This window comes from Callorhinchus milii, unplaced genomic scaffold (assembly GCF_018977255.1).
Source record: "Callorhinchus milii isolate IMCB2004 unplaced genomic scaffold, IMCB_Cmil_1.0 Scaffold1, whole genome shotgun sequence".
Lineage (NCBI taxonomy): Eukaryota > Metazoa > Chordata > Chondrichthyes > Chimaeriformes > Callorhinchidae > Callorhinchus > Callorhinchus milii.
Genome location: NW_024704742.1, coordinates 114903433 through 114923451, shown reverse-complemented (window position 1 = coordinate 114923451; position 20019 = coordinate 114903433). Strand labels below are relative to the sequence as shown.

The 20019-nt window shown below is 40.6% G+C and overlaps 1 protein-coding gene across 4 annotated transcripts in view; it reads left to right on the top strand.

Annotated features, from left to right (window-relative positions):
* The window catches only part of msh3 (mutS homolog 3 (E. coli)), a 122287-nt gene that overhangs the window by 30692 nt on the left and 71576 nt on the right, over positions 1-20019 (top strand). For 3 of the 4 annotated variants that reach the window (XM_042334566.1, XM_007899764.2, XM_007899766.2), the window contains 8 exons: positions 6417-6529; positions 7495-7609; positions 8377-8461; positions 10020-10129; positions 11681-11813; positions 12933-13120; positions 13935-14103; positions 15708-15772. In XM_042334566.1, coding sequence (XP_042190500.1) covers positions 6417-6529; positions 7495-7609; positions 8377-8461; positions 10020-10129; positions 11681-11813; positions 12933-13120; positions 13935-14103; positions 15708-15772 — 978 coding nt within the window. The remainder of the gene's footprint in view (positions 1-6416; positions 6530-7494; positions 7610-8376; positions 8462-10019; positions 10130-11680; positions 11814-12932; positions 13121-13934; positions 14104-15707; positions 15773-20019) is intronic. The other variant, XM_007899765.2, reaches the window with a different exon arrangement.

The window sequence follows — 20019 nt, the reverse complement described above, 5'->3', positions numbered from 1 at the left end:
GTTACATATGTGATGATTTTTAAGACTTCCTTTTAGAGGGGGGGGGCTATACAAAAAAAAATACAATTCTATCAATGTTGCATCTGTAGATTTATTCTTTTTGAAAGCTTGTGCATGTTTTCCTGCAAATTCCCGCTCTCGTATGTTGGTGGAGATTTGCTTTTATATCTGCGATGTTTGGAGCTAGTTCATTAGCTGGATCCTGGCAGTGCCATGGCAACATTTGGGTTTGATTTTTTTTATAATGAGGATGTTGGGTGCCTTTAGCTGATTAAAAATTGGCTTTTAATAACGGAACGATACTTAATTTCCAGGTGCTGTGCATCTGACATATAGCTAACCCTTGTGTGACAAAATGTTTCCGAACGTGACTGACTTTTGAATCTGCGTTTTATAAACTGTCAAGTTTTGAAACATTTCGACAACAAAAACAGCAGCAAATTGATATTTACATTTACACAGCGCATCTCGCTTTGGAACGATGTCCCAAAGCTCCTGGCAATCCCCGCTTGTCGCCCCAGCTCTGGGTGGGAGCCAGGGAGCTGAGTTCTCTTAGTTTATTCAGAGCTGAGGAAGGTTGGCTGGAGTTTTGGAGAGGCTGGGAGCCACTTGCTCCTCAGTGATCAGGGATCACTTTGGTTCTTAGTGAGACCACAGCAGTGAAACCGTATAATCATTTAAGATTGGAGTCCTGTAGCTTATTGCTTAGAGCTCTTACCTCCCAAGCGAGAGAACCTGGATTTGATTCCCGGGCAGGGCAAAACCTTAGGCAAGTTTTCTTCCTCCACACGCCTCTAAGTAGGAACCTGGTTGTTAGTCGATTGGCGGATTACTTCCCAGGGTGGTAATCTTTCAAAATAAATTTAAAAAAATTAAAAATTTGGTCACTGAAATCATGACGTTTGATGGACACTTAGCTGCTGAGTTTTGTCCACAAAATGTACAGTCAATTCTCTTTACAGTATGTTTTGTGAAGCACTTTGAGACGTCTCAATTATGTGATAAGTCGCTATATCAAATGCAAGGATTATTATTATAACAACAACTTACATTTATATAATGCCCCTCATGGAGGGTAGCATCTCTGAGCACTTGACAGTGGCGGAGTCTGAGGCCGAACCAGGGGGTGGATAGGGGGGGTGTGTGACTGTAAGCATGGTCAAAGAGGAAGGTCTTCAGGTGAAGAAGGTCTTCAGGTGAAGAAGGTCTTCAGGTGAAGAAGGTCTTCAGGTGAAGAAGGTCTTCAGGTGAAGAAGGTCTTCAGGTGAAGAAGGTCTTCAGGTGAAGAAGGTCTTCAGGTGAAGAAGGTCTTCAGGTGAAGAAGGTCTTCAGGTGAAGAAGGTCTTCAGGTGAAGAAGGTCTTCAGGTGAAGAAGGTCTTCAGGTGAAGAAGGTCTTCAGGTGAAGAAGGTCTTCAGGTGAAGAAGGTCTTCAGGTGAAGAAGGTCTTCAGGTGAAGAAGAGGAAGGAAGGGGCAAGGCGGAGGGATTGAGGGAGAGTGTTCCAGAGTTGGGTGGAGTGAACCTTTAAAAAAAAACTGATATAAATATTCATCAACTAAGCGAATAACAGCTTCGTAGTCATCACCATAGTTATTTTTAAAGGAACTTTCATTCCCATTTACCCCTAACATTTCTTTACAAGATTAAGGAACCACTGGTATGTGGCATTTTGCCCCAGTTTGCCGCATAATGCAAGATGTGTTAACACTTGTAGTGTTCAGAGAAGTCTGCAAAACTCCTACAAATGGACTTTGCTATGTTCTCAACAAACAAGGTGTAGAACACACTTTTATTTCAGCTCTCCAGTTACAAAAATCCAACAGTCACACCAAACACCCTCTACTCAGTTCTTCCTGCTTTCTCTCCCTCCTGATCTCCTTCCATTGGTCCTATGTTTATGAGAATGGTATTAATGAAAATGAAAAAGCCTTGCCTTTGAAAGTCTGATTCCAAGAATGACTGTATACATGTTTGTGTACAATCCAACCAGATTAATAACCTCTGTAACGCAGTCATCCTTGTTCTGTAGTCAGACCAGATCAATGATATCTAACCCTAACATCACTGTATTACAGATCTGTGCGGTCTTGTCTCACCAGAAACAGCTCAGAATGTTGTCCCATAATTTGTGCTGGGATGGAGGGACTCCTCCAAGTCACTCCTCTTTACTCCGTTCAGGCTGAAACTAGTGTGGTGCTGGGGGAGTGCTGCATTGTTGGAGATGCTGTCTTCTAGATGAGACATTAGACTGAGGTTGTTCAGGTGAATTTTCAGGATCATGTGACACTCTTAGAAAAGAGAACGGAGTTTCCCCCAGTGTCCTGGCCAATAATCGCCGAGATAAAATCGATCATTCACTTCATGGTTGGTTGTGGGACATTGCTTTGCAAAGATTGGCTGCTACGTTCGCCTATGAATACACAGTCACTATACTTTACAGTAACTTGTGTGAAGCACTTTGGGATGTCCTACCGACGAGGAAGATGTTGTATCAAATGTGAGGATTATTTTTTATATTTATTGATTATCGCCTTCAAATTTAACATAATGCAGAATTTTGGAAAATTCTTAAATTCGAACTTCATTCCAAAGCTGTCTGTGTTTTAGGAAATTACGTCAGTATTGAAGCATTTTCCAATATTTTGCACGATCTTCAGTTTTAAGATAACGACATCAAGGCTAAGAGTGTGTGGAATTTGGGCCTTGGGTGCTGAGTCTCCTGGCAGCAGGTAGAGTGATTACTAGAATTTTAACTCTTTCCTTGCAATCCTTAACAAGAGCACCTTTGGCTCACCGATGACCAAAACTGCTGTTGTCAAGCAGGGAAATATTTAATCAAGGTGCTCGATGATTCTGAAATGCAAATGTTAGGCTCTGGATGTATTTTGAGTTCTAATCATCTGAAGGATCAGTGCACATGGCGATTGATGCCAGTTCTGCCTGCAGCTAAATCCCATGCTTTGCACGATAGCAAAAGGTTTTGAGAGCTTTGTGGATTGCACGAGAAAGGAATATAATTTGTATGATTGATATTTCTTTTGTTTTCCTTTTTAAGCTTTTATTTTGGGGGACTGATATTGATGTGGATTACAACTGAATTCCTCATTTAGCCCACTCCTTTTTCATCAGACTTGTATATTAGATTCTTCCAGAATTATAATTATTTTGCATATCCGATAACAGTACAGACATTCTTTATGATAATAATAATCCTTGCATTTGATATAGCACCTTATCATGTTGTTGAGGCATCGCAAACACTTCACAGTGAATTGACTGTATTGTATGGGCTGAACACGGCAGCCAATTGCGCACCGCAGTGTCCCACAAACAGTCGTAGATTGAGTGACCAAATGTTTTTAAAAAAGGATTATTACTCCCGAAAAGAGATCCACCAATGGACTACGAACTGGGTTCCTACTTACTGCTAGGCATGTGGAGTAAGGAAACGTACCTAAAGTTTTGTGCTTCCCGGGAATCGTACACAGGCCCTCTCACTTGTGAGACTAGTGCTTTAACCACTAAGCTACAGAACTCCAAATTTTGGCTCTGAGCAAAACTAAAAAACATTCAGTGTTGGAAATGAATCAAAAAACAAAGGGCAGCTGATGCTAAGAATACATAATTGTTTCCCTCCCCTACCGAGTTTCCTGGCCGACAGAGAAAATTGGTCATCCATTTGATGGCTCTTTGTGGGACATTGCTATGTGTAAATTGTTTGTGGATAGCTGCTGAGCTTGTTTACAAATACATAGTCATTACACTTTACAGCAACTCATGTGAAGCACTTTAGAACATCTTGAACATGAACTTGATCTACATGCGTAGAAATACTTTCTACACCACAAGTTAGCATTTTTGGTGTCTCTATGTATTTGTAGGAAACTGCTCTTTACCTTGGAAATGTTATGCTGTTGTTCTGTTTCCATGACCACCAAAAGTCTCCGTAGAGAATAATGAAAAATAATGTTCTCTGAATGGGTGTTAAATAACCAGCATATAAGGGGATTGTATCTGACAGTTTTTCCTGTGCAGGAATGATGCCTTGTTTTACTTGTGAAACTTGGTTGCAAGATTGTTGTGAACAGACTTTTTGACAAGGAAATTGATTTTTTTTTTAAGTTTAGTGGTTGTGATGCCAGTTGGGTTTTGGAGAGGCTGTGACTAAATTCAACAAAGAAGTGCCATGAGATGTGATAATGGAGCTATACCAAATGCAAGGATTATTATTAACATAGTCATGGGGCATGGACATGGCTTCAGAAGAGGGGCAGATCAGGTAGACTACACAGAGAAAGTACAGATTTAATTACTTTATACCAAGGGTGATGAATATATGTGGAATAGACATTGTTTCAATTTGAAAAGAGATGGTAGTTTCTCCCGGTGTCCTGGCCAACATCGTGATCATTCATCATGGCTGTCTGGGGGACATGGCTATGCACAAATTGGCTGCTACATTTGCCTTCAAAAATAAACTTTCCAGTAAATCCTCTGAAGTGTTTTGAGGCATCCTCTTGATGTGAAAGGGGCTATAATCAAATGCAATAATTATAATTATTGTTAGCAAATTCAAAAGGGAAATTGATAGTTGGTGAAAAAATTATGTGAGTTGTGAGCGGGAGTTATGTAAAATTTTACATTTCTTTTGAAACTTTACTTTTGGATTGGTGAGGGATAGTACTTTTAAGCACTTATCCATAATTTGTTGAGAATGCTATGAGAAAACATCCCCAATAGAATAGTTTGAATAGTTTATAAAGACTGAAACTGAGCCATACAGACCAGAAAGATCCCCTGGTTCCATCTCCAGTCTCTGTGTAATTAGCTGATTTCAGTCGGGGACCCATGATCACTTTTGAACGTTTTTGTGTGTGTGTCGTTGGGGGGGTGTGTGTCGTTGGGGGTGTGTGTGTCGTTGGGGTGTGTGTGTCGTTGGGGGTGTGTGTGTCGTTGGGGTGTGTGTGTCGTTGGGGGTGTGTGTGTCGTTGGGGGTGTGTGTGTGTGTTGGGTGAAAACAGGAGTAGCATGCATTCCCAGCAGCTTCTGCGTGTTTCTGGGCTTCTCCATGTTTCAGACTTCTGAGAGGGAAACAATTTAATTCTATTATATCCCTTGCTAAAATCCTAAATACACCCGCCTATAAATTTAATAGATTTTATGTGACAGTAATGAACATTTAAAAACAAAGTTGGCTTTTTTCCCCAATTTAAATTGTGGTAATATGTTTTTATACAGTATAAAACCTGAAGATGTTCAAAACTTTCACACAACACTAATGTGACTGTGGCCTTTCTTCAGCCTTTAAAAGGTGGTGATAAAAGTTTGAAGATGTTTATTTGCTGCAACTTGGTGGCATAAGCTGTAGGATCATGGGGAGTGCAGTGTTGTCGCCTGCTAGGAGAGTTGGGCTGGTTGGAGCCTGTGGAAATTTTCCAGTCCAGTTTAGGTGAGGGTTTACTGTATGATACATAATATAGTGCCCTTCACACAGGGTAGTGTATCGGAGTGCATAACATTTCTTGGTCTGTATTTTTTAATTCTATCTCCTTAGAAAGTACTTACATCTGCCTGACTTTTATGCTGATTGGTTATTGCTGATCTACAACCGGTAATCAATTCCTGGATACCAGTTGTAGATGTCCCCTCTCTCAATTTTCTGATGGTTGAGTTGGTAAACTCAAAGCGCAGTGTGAAACGGAGCCACTAGAGAGACCAGGTAGGCTGCAGGGGCCATTACTATCTGTGCTGCTCAAGAATAACCATAGAAGTGCTACAATGAGGAGCCCTGAACAAGTCTTCCTTCATTGATTGCTATCGGAGTCCTGTGGCTCAGTGGTTAGAGCACTCGCTTTGCAAGCGAGAGACCTGAGTTCAATTCCAGGCAGGTCAGGGCGAAACCTTGGACAAGTTTCCTTACTCCACACAGAGCCTAATAATAATCCCTCCAAAACCAAAAAACAATAATAAATTGGTCATTTTCAATCCACGACTGTTTGTGGGACATTGTTGTGCGCAATTGGCTGCCGCGTTCGCCCACAAAATATACACTCAATTCACTTTACAGTGTGTTCTGTGAAGCGCTTTGGGACGTCCTCCCGACGTGAAAAGCGCTATATCAAATGCAAGGATTATTATTATTTATTATTATCCAGCAACTCCCATTGGAAGAGCTTGACAGAATTTTGTATAAAGGAAGAATTGACTGTGATTCCTCTCACAGTTGAATTACCTGCTGATCCTTGATGTCCAGACTCCTATACAGAATGATCTGTAGATGCACAGCATTGCTGCCAATTTGCACTAACCTTAGCCTCAAACTGAATGTTAAAGGAGTCCCTGCCCCAGCACAGATGTTTACTGCTGTAGGATCTCCAGAAACAATAACAAATCGGTGTTGATCTTTTTTGTTGCAGTTTACGTGATGACAGAATTCGTGTTGAGCGCATGGACGACATCCACTTTGAGTTCAGCCACGCTTTCCAGTCAGTCTCTGAGTTCTATGCAAGTGGACCCTGTGAAATATTGGGTAAGAGGCAGGAAGTGCTAGATATTATTGCAGCACCTTTATTATTATTCAATGCATCCCCAAAGTAACTCTTTGATTTTAGCATTTACTACAAGATTGGTTCATTGTCTGTGTGATGTGAGTTCAATAGTAATCTTGCTTTTAATAAGGATCAGGTCAAAATATTTACATTTCAGAAGGGCTCCAAATAATTATGTTGTATACTGACTGTTTTGATAGAATAATATTCCTTAGATTTGGCATTGCATCTTTGACGTCAGTAAGCTGTCTCAAAGGGCTTCTCAGAATATATTGTAATGTAATGACTGTGTGTTTTGTAGATTAACACCATAAATTATGGCAGAACATGCAGATTGGATTGCGCATATTCTATGAAAGGTAGAGTGAATTAAGTGCAGTTTCAGGTTGGATCAAGCTTGATGGATAGAATTCCCTCTTCTCATTCCAGGGTTTATTTATCTTATTATTTTGTTCCTCCAGGAAAACCTGCTGCTAAAAGTGCAGGAAAATAGGGTTAAAGGCAGGTAACGATATTGGGAGAGTGGGGGGAGGGGGGGTTAGCGCAAACACAATGGGGTGAATGGCCTCCTGTACTGTAAAAGTTCTGTGATTCTTAATTCACTCCTTTTCCCAGGAGAGCAACTGGACTTTCGGTCTATTAGCCAGTGATTGGTTGGGTCACCAGTTTCTCTCTCTTGGCAGTGAATCTCAGGCGGCTTCACAGTTGAAGCTGGTGAAATTTCCTCCGTGAGGGCAGACCAGACTGAATGCTGATTGAAGCTAGTCAGCTTTTGAAGAAAGAGCCGTTGAGAGCCCTCTCCTTTAGCCGCTGCTGATTCTTGAAGCTCGCAAGTCAGCAGTGTTTGAAGATTGTGCTTGTGTAAGACTGCCTCCTACTGGAGGCACCGTTAGCTTCAGTTTTGTTCAGGTGGTTAAACTGAAAAACACTGCTCCTTGTTTTGTAGGTTCACAGCAACTTTCTAGATTACCGAGTCTGGAAAAACCTGTTGTTTGCTGTCTGGCTGCAGTCATCAAATATTTGTCTGAGTTTAATTTGGAGAAAGTCCTGCAAAGTCAGCGGTGAGTCCAGTGAAATATGATTTTTGTGTTTGAAAGCAGGAGTGGGGATTTTGGGGAAGGGGTGGGGGCTCTATGTGTTTACATGTATATATGTTTATCCATGCATGCTTGTGTGCAGTCACTTTCATGGCAAACTGTTTTGGGAGATACAGTTACTTGGAACAACATTTGATAATTATCGAAACGAAAATTGAATTGCACAGAACCTGTGAGAGAAAGGTGGGTTAATGTGTTTGCTGAGATGCCTTTTCAGAACAGCCAAGTTGACATGTAACTGGGTTACATATCAGCTTGGCTCAGTTACCACTCTCGCCCTGGGACTTTGGATCTGGACATTTGGGGTCTGCTGGAGGGAGAAAAGGCTTTAATAGAGAAGGAGACTTCGTATAGATTCTGTCTCTCTGAGATGAAGTAGCTCTGAGGGGGATAAGAATATAATAAAAGAGCTTCCAAAGGAAAGGTGCAGGCTGACCCTCGACCTGTCCATGTTTGACCAGGTAACCGAGAGTTGTGAAGCTGTGGAATACTCTGTCCCAGAAAGCTGGAAGGATAATCAGTAGGCATGCTTAAAAGGGAAAATATTAAATGTATGGTTTGTATAGGTATTAAGGGTATGGCAAAAAGTTAAATTATTGGGTTTAAAAGATATAATAAACTGGTGTAAGAGGGACAATGGGCTGAATGTTGCTGTTTTCCTACATTCCTCGATGAATGTCTGGACTTCACTGGGGATGCCTGGTGATTGTAACGTTCTATTTTTCTTTCAGTAGCTTAAACAGGTTCTCAGACAAAAGCTTGTGCATGTCAATCAATGGAACAACCCTGAAGAACTTGGAAATCTTACGAAATCAGGTCAGAGTGAAAGTCAAATCAAATGAAGTTTCGGCTACATTTCGTAATTCTTTGGTTTTGCTGGAGCCAATATACACTGAGCCACTGCTACCGATCAAATGAACGGATTGAGTTCACAGTCCAGGCTGACACTCCGGTCCCACTAATGGGGGAGCATTGCATTGTGAGAGGTGATGTCTTTTGAGGGAAACAATAACTGGGGGCTCATCTGTCTGTTGAGGAGCGCGTAAAAGATTCTGTGCGATTATTCGAATAGAGAGGATAGTTTCTTCCAACATCCTGCCCCACACCTGGATTAAAGTATTCATATCAATGACTTTGTCTGAAGTTTTTCTGCTTTGACAGTCGGTGTTGTCTTTGTGCTGCTTTCACTAATGTGCAGCTAATAGGAGTTCTTGGGCGGTGGGCCAACAATATATTGCACTTGTCTGCAGAAGAAAATCATATTTGAACATCCAGCCACCTCAGAATTGAATCATAGCAAATCCTGAAACATGCCTAAAATCTAATGGGTCCCTTCAAAGGATGAGATCAAGAATGTTATTCACACTCCATTTTTAAAGCCCAATCCTGTCCTCAACCAACATCCATATACATGCGTATTCTAGGAGAGTCAGTGCATCAGTTATCAGGAGTGAGAATCCAAGCTGATTTTCCCTTTTCCTAACTGAGGGGTGGGGACTGAGAGCAATTCTGGTGCTGGCTGAGATCAGCTCACATGGGATTTGAACTTGTGTCCTTCTGGACTGTATGGCACCTTTATTCTTAAAACCATTGTTTTAATTTAAATGCCAAATTGTAGAAACAATTGCCTGGATTAAGGCCAATACATTTTTGCGTCCATGACCTATCTGCTCTAGTTACAAGCAGTTGTAGTCTTCATATAGGTGAGTGTTTCTGTTTTGTTTGTGTAGTGGGTCTGTAGGAATGGTGGTAAAAAAGAAGAGCAGAAAGCTGTAGCACAAATTATAATGAATGATGCTTTTTTGGTGTAACTGGAAAATGTGGGGTAAAATTCCACCGGGCTCTAGATTTACTCTATTATCGTAACTTATCAGAACGTTCAGAATTTGGTAAGTTGTTAAATTCAATCCTTGAAACTGTTTTTGTGCAGTTCTTAAAAACTTAAGTTACAGGAGACGGGCTTCAAAATGAAGGCTGTATTTGCTAAATTCTGGCTTCTGAAATGCCAACTTTTTCTAGAGTAAATCTAGATCTTGTTGGAATTTTATCCCTTATAGGCTCTGGTACTTTTTAAAATTTTGTTTAATTTAAAAAAAACAAGAAAAACTAATTTAATGGGGTTGGGTTGGAAAAGCCATTGTCAGGAAAATTCAGCATAAATGGGCACGACTCAGTCATGTACATAGCTTGATAGCAGGATGTCGTTCTATGATGTTTTCTCCAGTTGAGGTGACCTGACCCAGTGCTATTTCAATCCCACTGTCAAAAACATAAATTAAATCAATTCTATATGAATTCTATAATCAATTCTATATGAAACTGAAGAATTTCTTTCCTAACCCCCCCTCTCTCTCTCTCTCTCTCTCTCTCTCAGACCACTGGTAGTACGAGAGCCAGTCTCCTCTGGGTCCTTGATCATACGCGGAGTCCCTTCGGAAGACGACTGCTGAAGAAGTGGGTGACGCAGCCTTTAATAAAAGCAAGGTTAGCCCTGTTCACTTTGGCTAATATTGGGAAAAGGCTAAATTGGACTTAAAGTAATAAAAGATGAATTTGCTGCCACAAATGTTTGAAAGTTCTGCGCTCGAGGGCTGGAGTGCTTGTTTAATAGTGGCCTAGGAAAGTCAGTGCATTAGTTATCAGGAGTGAGAATCCAAGCTGATTTTCCCCTTTCCTAACTGAGGGGTGGGGACTGAGAGCAATTCTGGCGCTGGCTGAGATCAGCTCACATGGGATTTGAACTTGTGTCCTTCTGGACTGTATGGCACCTTTATTCTTAACACCATTGTTTTAATTTAAATGCCAAATTGTAGAAACAATTGCCTGGATTAAGGCCAATACATTTTGCTTGTTTGATAGTGGTTGGGGCCAGAGGTAAGGATCTCGGTCAAATGGTCACCTTATTTTCAGAGGCGGTCCTCCTGACCCTTTTCCAAAAATTGGAAAACTTTTATTTTTAGGATTAATGTGTGCAGCAGGATTGGCAACTCGGTGGGGATTGAGCATGCCATATGTGCAGACGATTAAACTGGAGATTAACCTTTAAAGCCTAAAGTTTCAGTCCTGAATCGTGCACTCTGCACCTTAATATGAATGAATGGACAGACAGTAAGAGTGCTTGAGAAATGACACAGGCAGAAGAAAACTGCAGACATAGACACGTTGGTCATCAATCTTACATGCTGTTAAATATTCTTCCTGGGGTCCAAGAAGCCAGTAATTTTATATTCCTAAACCTCGCAAAAATATCTCTTCAACCATGTTATTGCTCAACATGTTTGTTTCTTTATATCTTTGCTTGCTGTGCTCCACTACATTTACCAAACCCTTTGAAATATTCCTTTAGGCCGTGAAAGGCACTATATAAATGTACTGCTTTACACAGAACAGAGAGAATCTGACCGCATCGCAAGGACATTTCAACAGTATTGTAATGACCCCGTGCAATTATTTGGATGCTTAACTGTGATCGGCATCACTCCTTCCAATCATTCTGGTGACAGACACACATGGAGCGATTAATAACTGTGTCTTACCAATTTGGAATTGGCTTACCTTGAAAGGACTATGATAAGACAAATGTCTTGAAAGAAATGGTTTCCAGATGAACTTATCCAGTGCAGTGTGCTGGTACTCTGTACAACAACAATAAGAACAACAAATCATTTAGGCACTGACATCATTTACACATGATGAATAATTAACTCATGATTTTAGTTTATTTTAAAACAAACCAATCTGCAGGAGCACTTTTCGTGTAAACAACCCCGCATTTAGTCAAGACAATTCTGCTCTTGAATATAGCAAGAAAAGGGGTTCAGTGTTAAATATTACAACACTGGCAAAAAAAAAATGCCTATATGTATATATTTTTTATTTTGCATGTATTTTGCAGAGGTTAGTTTTTCAAAAGAAACTCTGCGTCTTCCTGAAGCCTTTTGGTTGACATGTACGAGTTTAAATGGGCCCCTCTTTTGAAAGTTGATAGTCGCTCATTTTAATTGTCTTCTTCAATCCCACCCTGGTGTTCCGCAGAGAGGTTAATGCTCGTTTGGATGCAATCAGTGAAATCCTGTCATCAGAGTCCATCGTCTTGGCAAAAACCCAGAAGCTGCTGTTTAAGCTGCCTGATCTGGAGAGAGGCATCTGTAGCATTTATCACAAAAAGGTACATAAATGCAATGAGCGTAAACTAATGCCAGGTCATCGCTTGGAGCACTTTTTAATCTATTTAGAAAATGCCAGCAAAGAAGTCCACAAATGATTTTTCAGTTATACACGTGACTGGGATTGAATCTTGATTGCATGTGCTTCATCCAGTAATCCTGTTGGAGAATGTGGATTTTCCAATTTGTATCTAAGGATTCCCCTGTATCTATACACTGGGAATCAGGCTTGATTTAATCTCCTTTTATTTGATAGTAAATTATAGGTGATGGACTTTGTGCGATTTCTTATAATAGTATATTATTATTGATAATAACAGTAATCATCTTTAGAACAACTTTTTGATCTGATGCTGTGCCTTTCATGTTGGGAGGATATCTCAAAGCGTTTCACAGTGTTTATCAGTATTTTGTAGGTGTCACAGCAGCCAGTTTTTGCACAACTATGAAGTGAATGGCCAATGTTATCAGGGGGATGGTTGGCCAGGACAATAAGAGAAGCTATCTTCTATTCTCAAACAGTGTCATTGGATCTTTAATGTCCACCTGAATAGGTAGATGGGACCTCAGTTTTTACATCTCACCCAAAGGATGGCTCTTTCAACAATATATCGCACAGTTGTGTTCGACAAATATGCAGTCCTCCCTTTTACAGTAAATACTGTGAAGTGCTTTGAGATGGCCTTCGGTCATGAAAAGGTGCTATATCAAATGTAAATTATTATAAATAATTAATAATAATAAGACCGATTTAGATGACTAGCAGCCCACTGTATTTCAGTTCGGAGAAAAATAACGCTGAAAGTTCAGAGTAAGTAGAGGTTTAAAAATAAACCAGTGTGTCAAAAAATAAGATTGTGTGCAATTTTGAGGAAATTGGTAAATTCAGTCTTAATTCGGTAGCTGATTGTTCGTTATATAAGATAACCACAGAAAATCAGCTTCTGAAGTTTTAAGTCATTTCCAAACTTCCGCACAATCTTAAATTTTAAGATGATTATCGTGGTATTTTGGGTGTCAGTTGTAGCTGGGAGATTGTAGGAGAGGGGTATATGTTAATCATGTGAATAATTGAGTGTATTTGCCAAAGCCTGTAATCGATCACAATGTTTTTTTTATAGTGTTCCACAAGGGAGTTCTTCCTGCTTGTCAGCAGTTTATCCTGTATCGAGACAACCTTCCGAGCACTGGTTCCAGCTGCTGAATCCCAGTTGCATTCTTCGCTTCTGCGTAATATTCTTTTGGAGCTGCCACAGCTTTTGGCCCCTGTGCAGCATTATTTAAAGATTCTAAATGAAAAAGCAGCCAGGTAGGTTCAGCAGTAATGATTGCATAGGTGCTATTTGTCCTTCCAACCTTCTCAATGTGCTAGCCTTCATCTCCTTTGTACGTGTAATTTATTTAATGTGGAATAGTACTTTTATTTGTTCTGCATATATTTCTTTCAACAAATCATATTGTCTAGAAGAAACAGGATTCCAGGATTCCTGCACTTATTATTATCATCGAGGCTTAGGTGTGTTGTAGCCTGGAACATTGCTGTTATTCTATCCATGGCACCACCAGGAGGGAGTAACATGCCAGAGGTTCTCCGAGGGTTAATCTGACAATTCCTTTGCTTGGAATTAAAAATAAACCTGTTTTTCTTGTTCTCTTACTTATCACTTTTATTTAAAAATTAAATCCCCTGCCCTGCCAGCCATTCCTGGTTATGCTGCACAGACAGGAAGCTAGTGCTGGACATTTTTTTCCCTCCTCGCTCTAATCTGTAACCTGAGTTTCCTAAATAACATGGGTTTGGTTTCCTTACTGACTTGTGGTAATTGTGAAATATTATTAGACTCATTGCTGCGTTTGAACTTGGATGACTTTGGCTTGTTAGAGGACCAGATGGAATGAGGGTGGGCTGCTTTTAAATGTTTTACAAAAGAAAATTACATTTGGAATAAGTAAACCTTTAATTTAAAACAAAGCTCTCCTTTAAATCTCCTGAAGCAGTACTAAGAATTCTAACAGCAAAATAATACCCTTTCCAATTGTAAAAAGAATTTTAGATGAAAAAATGCAAATCGATGCACTGTCTGTAACCTAAATGTTGAAGCTGTGTCTGATCTTGCTTCCAGGGTAGGTGATAAAACTGGACTCTTTGCAGACCTCACCGACTTCCCTATAATTCAACAGAGAAAGGAGGAGATTTGGGATGTCCTTTCCCAACTTCAGGAGCATTGCAGCGAGATCCGATTGATCCTGAAGAAGCCCTCGTTTAATTACGCTACAGTTTCAGGGCTAGAGGTAAAATAGTCCAGGTCAAAAGAGTGCCAGTGAAGTGGTATTTGAGTGCTAGCATGCTTTCTGGTAGGCTTGAATACACACAACACAAAAGCTTGTCAGATTGGCTTGGTTGGTAGCCCTCTTGATTCCACATAGAATCATAGAATTTTACGGTACAGAAGGAGGCCATTTGGCTCATCCTTTGCCGATTCTTTGACAAAGCTACCAACTAGTCCCACTCCCCCGCTCTTACCCCATATCCTTGCAATTTTTTCCTTTGTACGTACCTATCTAATTCACTTTTAAAGCTTATTGTTGAATCTGTTTCCACTACCCTTTCAGGCTGTGAATTCCAGATCGTAACAACTCTGGGTCAAAACATTTCTCCTTGTTTCCCCTCTGTTTTTTTTGCCAATTATCTTAAATCTTTCCATCTGCCAGAGGAAACCGTTTCTCCTTATCTACTCTATCAAAACCCCTCATAATTTTGAACACCTCTATTAAATCTTCCCTCAACCTTCTCTGCTCTAAGGAGATGAATCCCAGCCTCTCTGGTCTCTCCACATAATTTTAAACCCTCATCTCTGGTATAATTCTTGTAAATCTTCTCTGTACCTTCTCCCAGGCCCTGACATCCTTCCTAACATGTGGTTCCCGGAATTGGACACAGTACTCACTCAACACTCAAATACGTAAATAAAATACATAATTTGACCATACTGCCTAGCTTTTCATGTGAACATTTACCTGCAATAAATCGGCCAGCAATCAAAATTCTAAAATGAATGACAGAATCACAATCGCATTTGAAAAATGTAGACTCTTCTTAATAGGTTTATAAGCAGTACAATGGATACTTTTTATTCATAATGCAATATTAAAACAAATGATGGTTCGCACAATCAAGGTGTCACTGCAATTTGCATTGCAAAATGCTCTTCAGCAATTTTCAGCAATCCTTGCTGGTAGTTGCTTAATAAATCCCACTTCTTTCAATACTATAAAAACAACTGGCCAGCTGTAGCCTTTGGCAGTCACCCAACTAAACTAAGACCATTCAGCCTGGCTCATAAACGATGTACTCTGCGGCTCTCTGCGGGAAGGATAATATGAACATTACACACTGAATTTTATGAATAGTTAGTTTTTTTAGTTAGCACTATTGTCAATTTATGTTTTTTTTGTGATGTCAAATTAACTGCACCGTTTACTTTTTGTTCACTATGGCGCTGGTCTCAACTAATGTTAATAACCGTCTTGCTGTAATATAATCTTATCTCATTTGCCTGCTCTCTTCCCTGATCTCTTTAACATTCGTCTTCAAGCATTTGTCTTATTTGCTTTCAAAATAATTTATGGGTTCTGCTCCATTAAGAGTTTGTGGCAGAGACTTTCATTTTCCAACCACCTTCTGTGCAAATAATTGTTTTTCGAAGATTTCCCCTTTAATTCTTTTTGTGATTATCTTACATTCCACCAAAAGGCGTCCGATTGTGACTGAGCTGTGGCAGTCATCTGAGAGACAACAGGAGTTCCAGTTACAGTGTTATTGGATTGTGATCCCATCGGCTTAGCTCAATGTGTGTTGTGTAGATTGTAACAATAATCCTGTTTTATCTTCCCAGTTTCTGATTGAGGTCAAAAATTCTCTGCTCCCTATGATTCCAAAGAATTGGGTGAAAGTTTCCAGGTATGCAGTGACACTGATTCTTTGCTCATCCATTTATAAAATGTTCAATATTCCTTCTGACGTTCGATTATACGATGAGCCGAATGGCATTCTTCTTTGCTGTTNAAAAATAATTTCTACCAGTGGTTCACTTGTCATCCTGGCTTAGTCGATGTCGGTCCTGCTCAGTTGATCGTATTCTCGCCTCTGAGTCAGAAGGGTTGTGGTTTCAACCCCCATGTCAAGACTTTGGACTCGCGGAGTATAGTTTGACATTCCTGGCAATGCAGGGGTTCGAGGTGACTGTGTATTTTGCATTGTTCGAGGTGACTGTGTATTTTGTAGGTGACCGCAGGAGCCTATTTATGCATGGCAAAGACCCATAAACCGCCATGAAGTGAATGACCAATTCTGGGGGCATAGGGGTAGAATTGTTAGCCAGAATACCAGGAGAAACTCTCTTTTTTTAAATACAGCCAAGTGATCTTTAACATCCACTTGAACAGGCAGACAGGACCTCGGTTTAACATTACATACAAAAGACAGCATCTCAAACAATACAGCACTTCCCAGGACTACATTGGGGTTAACATAGACTATGATGTCTACGTAGACAGCATTGGTGTCAGCATAGACTGAGTTACAAATTCCAAAGTGGGTGCTCGAACTCACAATCTTCTGACTGATAGGTTGACACAGATTTGCTCAGATTGAGCGCATTGATCAAAGCTTGTATGGATAGAATCTATTCATCAGTCCAGAACTGGCTTCAATACTCCTGTGCTTGATGACGGGGAGTCTTTGTAGGGTAGCTTAGGATGCACTTGCCTTGCCTTGCAAATGAGAGACCTGGGTTTGCAAGTGAGAGACCTGGGTTTGATTCCCTGCAGGGAGAAACGTTGTGCAAGTTTCCTTACACCAAACGCCTCTGTTTATCTCGCAGTAAGTAGAAACCTGGTTGTTAGTCGATTGGTGGATTGCTTTTTCAGGGGTAATAATCCTTTTAAAAAAAAATTTGGTCACTCAATCCATGACTGTTTGTGGGACACTGCTGTGCGCAATTAGCTGTCACGTTTCGCTCACAAAATATACAGTCATTTCACTTTACAGTGTATTCTATGAAGCGCTTTGAGACGTCTTGAAGACATGATAAGTCGCTATATAAATTGCAAGGATTATTATTATTATCGTTATGCTCAATTATTTATGGTGTGTCCAAAGCTAAAATTTCCTCAGGCACCAAGCGAAGCTCTGCGAGCGTGGATCAATGTGTCAAACATCAAGGAGCATTAGATCGGATTGTTAAGAAGTTGGAATTGTGTCAAGTTAGTGAAGAAGAGATTAAAACTTGTGCTGAAACTCAGTTAACACAGGCCTGTCCCCTCTGCACCACCATCGGTAGCCGTGCCCATAGTGGCTAAACAAATACACCGTAAATCCCTGCTTTAATACCTCCATTCCCACCCCTCCCCCCCCTACCAAATCTATCTTTAAATCCCACCTAAAGACCCACTTCTTTGACTGTGGTCCCCTCCTCTTTCTCCTTTGGTATCAAACCTCACCACCTTACAGGGCTCTGATAAACTATCCTGCGTGAAGGGCACTTTATAAAGTTGTTAAAATGTCAGGCATTGTGAACGTTGATAATTTGAAGTGTTCTTGTCATGCTTAGTGTTCTGACATTAGATTTGAGGATAATTGCGTAATTCCACTACCCGTGCAGGGACACACACTCCTTTCACATAGTTTAATCCTTATCTTGTGTTGTGTTACTGCAAGTCGATAAAATTGCCAGAACTTTCCTGCTTATCATGTCTTCCCTAGCGAGGCAAATCAGATATACTGTATGTGTAATTGAACAACCAGGGTTTATACAGTGCTTGTTAATTTAATGCTATATTGTGCTATGTTATATTTCATGCTTTATAGTGGAGTCCTGTAGCTCAGTGATTAGAGCACTCATCTCGCAAGCCAGAGACCTGGGTTCGATTCCCAGCAGGGCAAAACCTTGGGCAAGTTTCCTTACTCAATCCCTCAAGAAAAAAACAATAATAAATTGGCCACTTGATTCCATGACTGTTTGTGGGACACTGCTGTGTGCAGTCGCCCACAAATATACAGTCAATTCACTTTACAGTATATTCAATGAAGCGCTTTGAAACATCTAGAAGATGTGAAAGGCATAATATCAAATGCAAGGATTATTATTATTATTTACACTCCATCCTCATACACTACCTCTCCTCCTTTGCTTAATTTTCACGGACCTGAGGGTTTCAGCGCTTTGGGACGTCCTCCCGATGTGAAAGGTGCTCTGTAAATGTAATTTTGTTGTTGTTATTGAAATTCTGTACACTGTCCAGCGCCTTGGGACGTCCTCCCGACGTGAAAGGTGCTATAGAAATGTAATCTTGTTGTTATATTAACAAATGTGCAAGGTTCGGAGAATAAGAGAGAATTCAGACTTGATAAACTTCTCAACATATCTTTAAAAATTACATAGAACATTAAAGCACGAAAACAGGACATTCTGCCCAACTTGTCAGTCCTAGTGTTTATACTCCATACAAGGATCTACTCTTCCTAATCCCCTATCTTTTACCCCTCTAATCCCTTCCTTTGTCATTAGATCACTGTTGACATCACATCCTTGTACATGCGCAAAGCAGGAAGCAGTGGTGGAAGCGACTTAAAGTCCCGGAAGTCAGCCATATTAGCCTCCTGCCCAAAACAAATGGTCAACGGCATTTCCTGCTTTGTGAAGCAAACAGGAAGTGATCCTGACAGGGACCTGATGACCCAGAATTTTCTTTTCGCGCTGAGAGCTGCGCAAATATTATAACATTATACAATACAGTGCAATTTGCATTTTTATAGTGCCTTTCGTGGAGGCAGGACGTCTCAAAGAACTTGACAGTGCTGGTTGGGCACTCAAGTTGGGGATTGGAGGCGGGGAGGTGGGGGTGATGGGCGTCTTATAACCACATTATATGAGGCTTGACAGTTCACCCTCATTGTCCGGCTTTTATTATTTCAATTATCATCCCTCCAAAGTTCAATTCTATTGAAATGGGTCACTGTGCTGTGAGCTGGACACATGCACATTTTCCATTTAAAATAAAATAAAAGCGGATTTCAAAGCTCACGGAGAATGAGGCTGTGATAGCTCTGCGACCGTCTGCTCTTATCGTATTTGTTCAGTGTTCCTGCAAATATGTACAGAATTAAAAGGACACCTGACCATTATTTTGAAGAATAATATCATTAAAATGTGTTCCACTGGAAGTTCTTCCTGCTGTTAGTGTGTGCTTATATGCTGACATAATTAGTTTTACTATCCTGGGTCTGTGGAGACGATATGTGAATGGACTGCTTGTTTGAAATCATTCATTTTTAAGTAGTGGGTGGACATAATAGAATTAACTTGCATTCAGAGCATTGTCATCTGTTGATACAATTGAGGCGCAGTTTGCAGAAGACAGCACATCAGAGCAAGATGCATCAGCAGGCTTCCTTTCATCTGGATGGTTACCTAAATGCCAGAACGTCATATCTTCCTGAATGCAAACTGATCGATTGTTTTGAACATGGGTGTGTTCAGCAGTGACTCTGTCTGGACAAGGGGAGGAGGAGGAGGGAGTCTGGAGGGAATTTCTGCACAAGGAGGGAAGGGAGAGATAAAATAACACAATTGGATAGGGATTAACCTGTAGTTCTTCAGTGACTACTTAAACTCTTCATTTGGGAATTCAATCTTGTCAGTGACACATTGTCGGAGTTCGTACGTATATCGCATCAGACATTTTTCTCACCACCATAAACAAAATTATTCACAAGTAACAGAAATGGGAAAAGAAATGTTGATCGTAATCACTTTAATGAGCAATATTGATGGTATGGCTGACTCGCTCTGTAAGAGCAGGGAACTCAAGCATCTGGGTATTTTGTAGCCAATATGTACTGCAGTCACTGCTCTTTGGCAACTCCTGTAAAACTCCTATTGTTTGTCACATGGCCGTTGCTCATGTGGGAGCTTTGTTTGTGAGTGTTGGCAGGCCATTGGACTGTAGAGAGGCAGCTGTAATCCTTACCCAACAACACACATACCTTGCAGAAGGAGTTTCAAGATAGTAGGAGAGAGTGGAAGCCTTGGATAATTTGCCCCCTTCTAACCGAGGGCACAGAGGCCAATTTTAGGCCTGGTGTCTCAAATGAGCTAAGCTAACCTCGCGATCTTTGGGGGGAGTGGGGGAGGGTGCAGTGTGTCT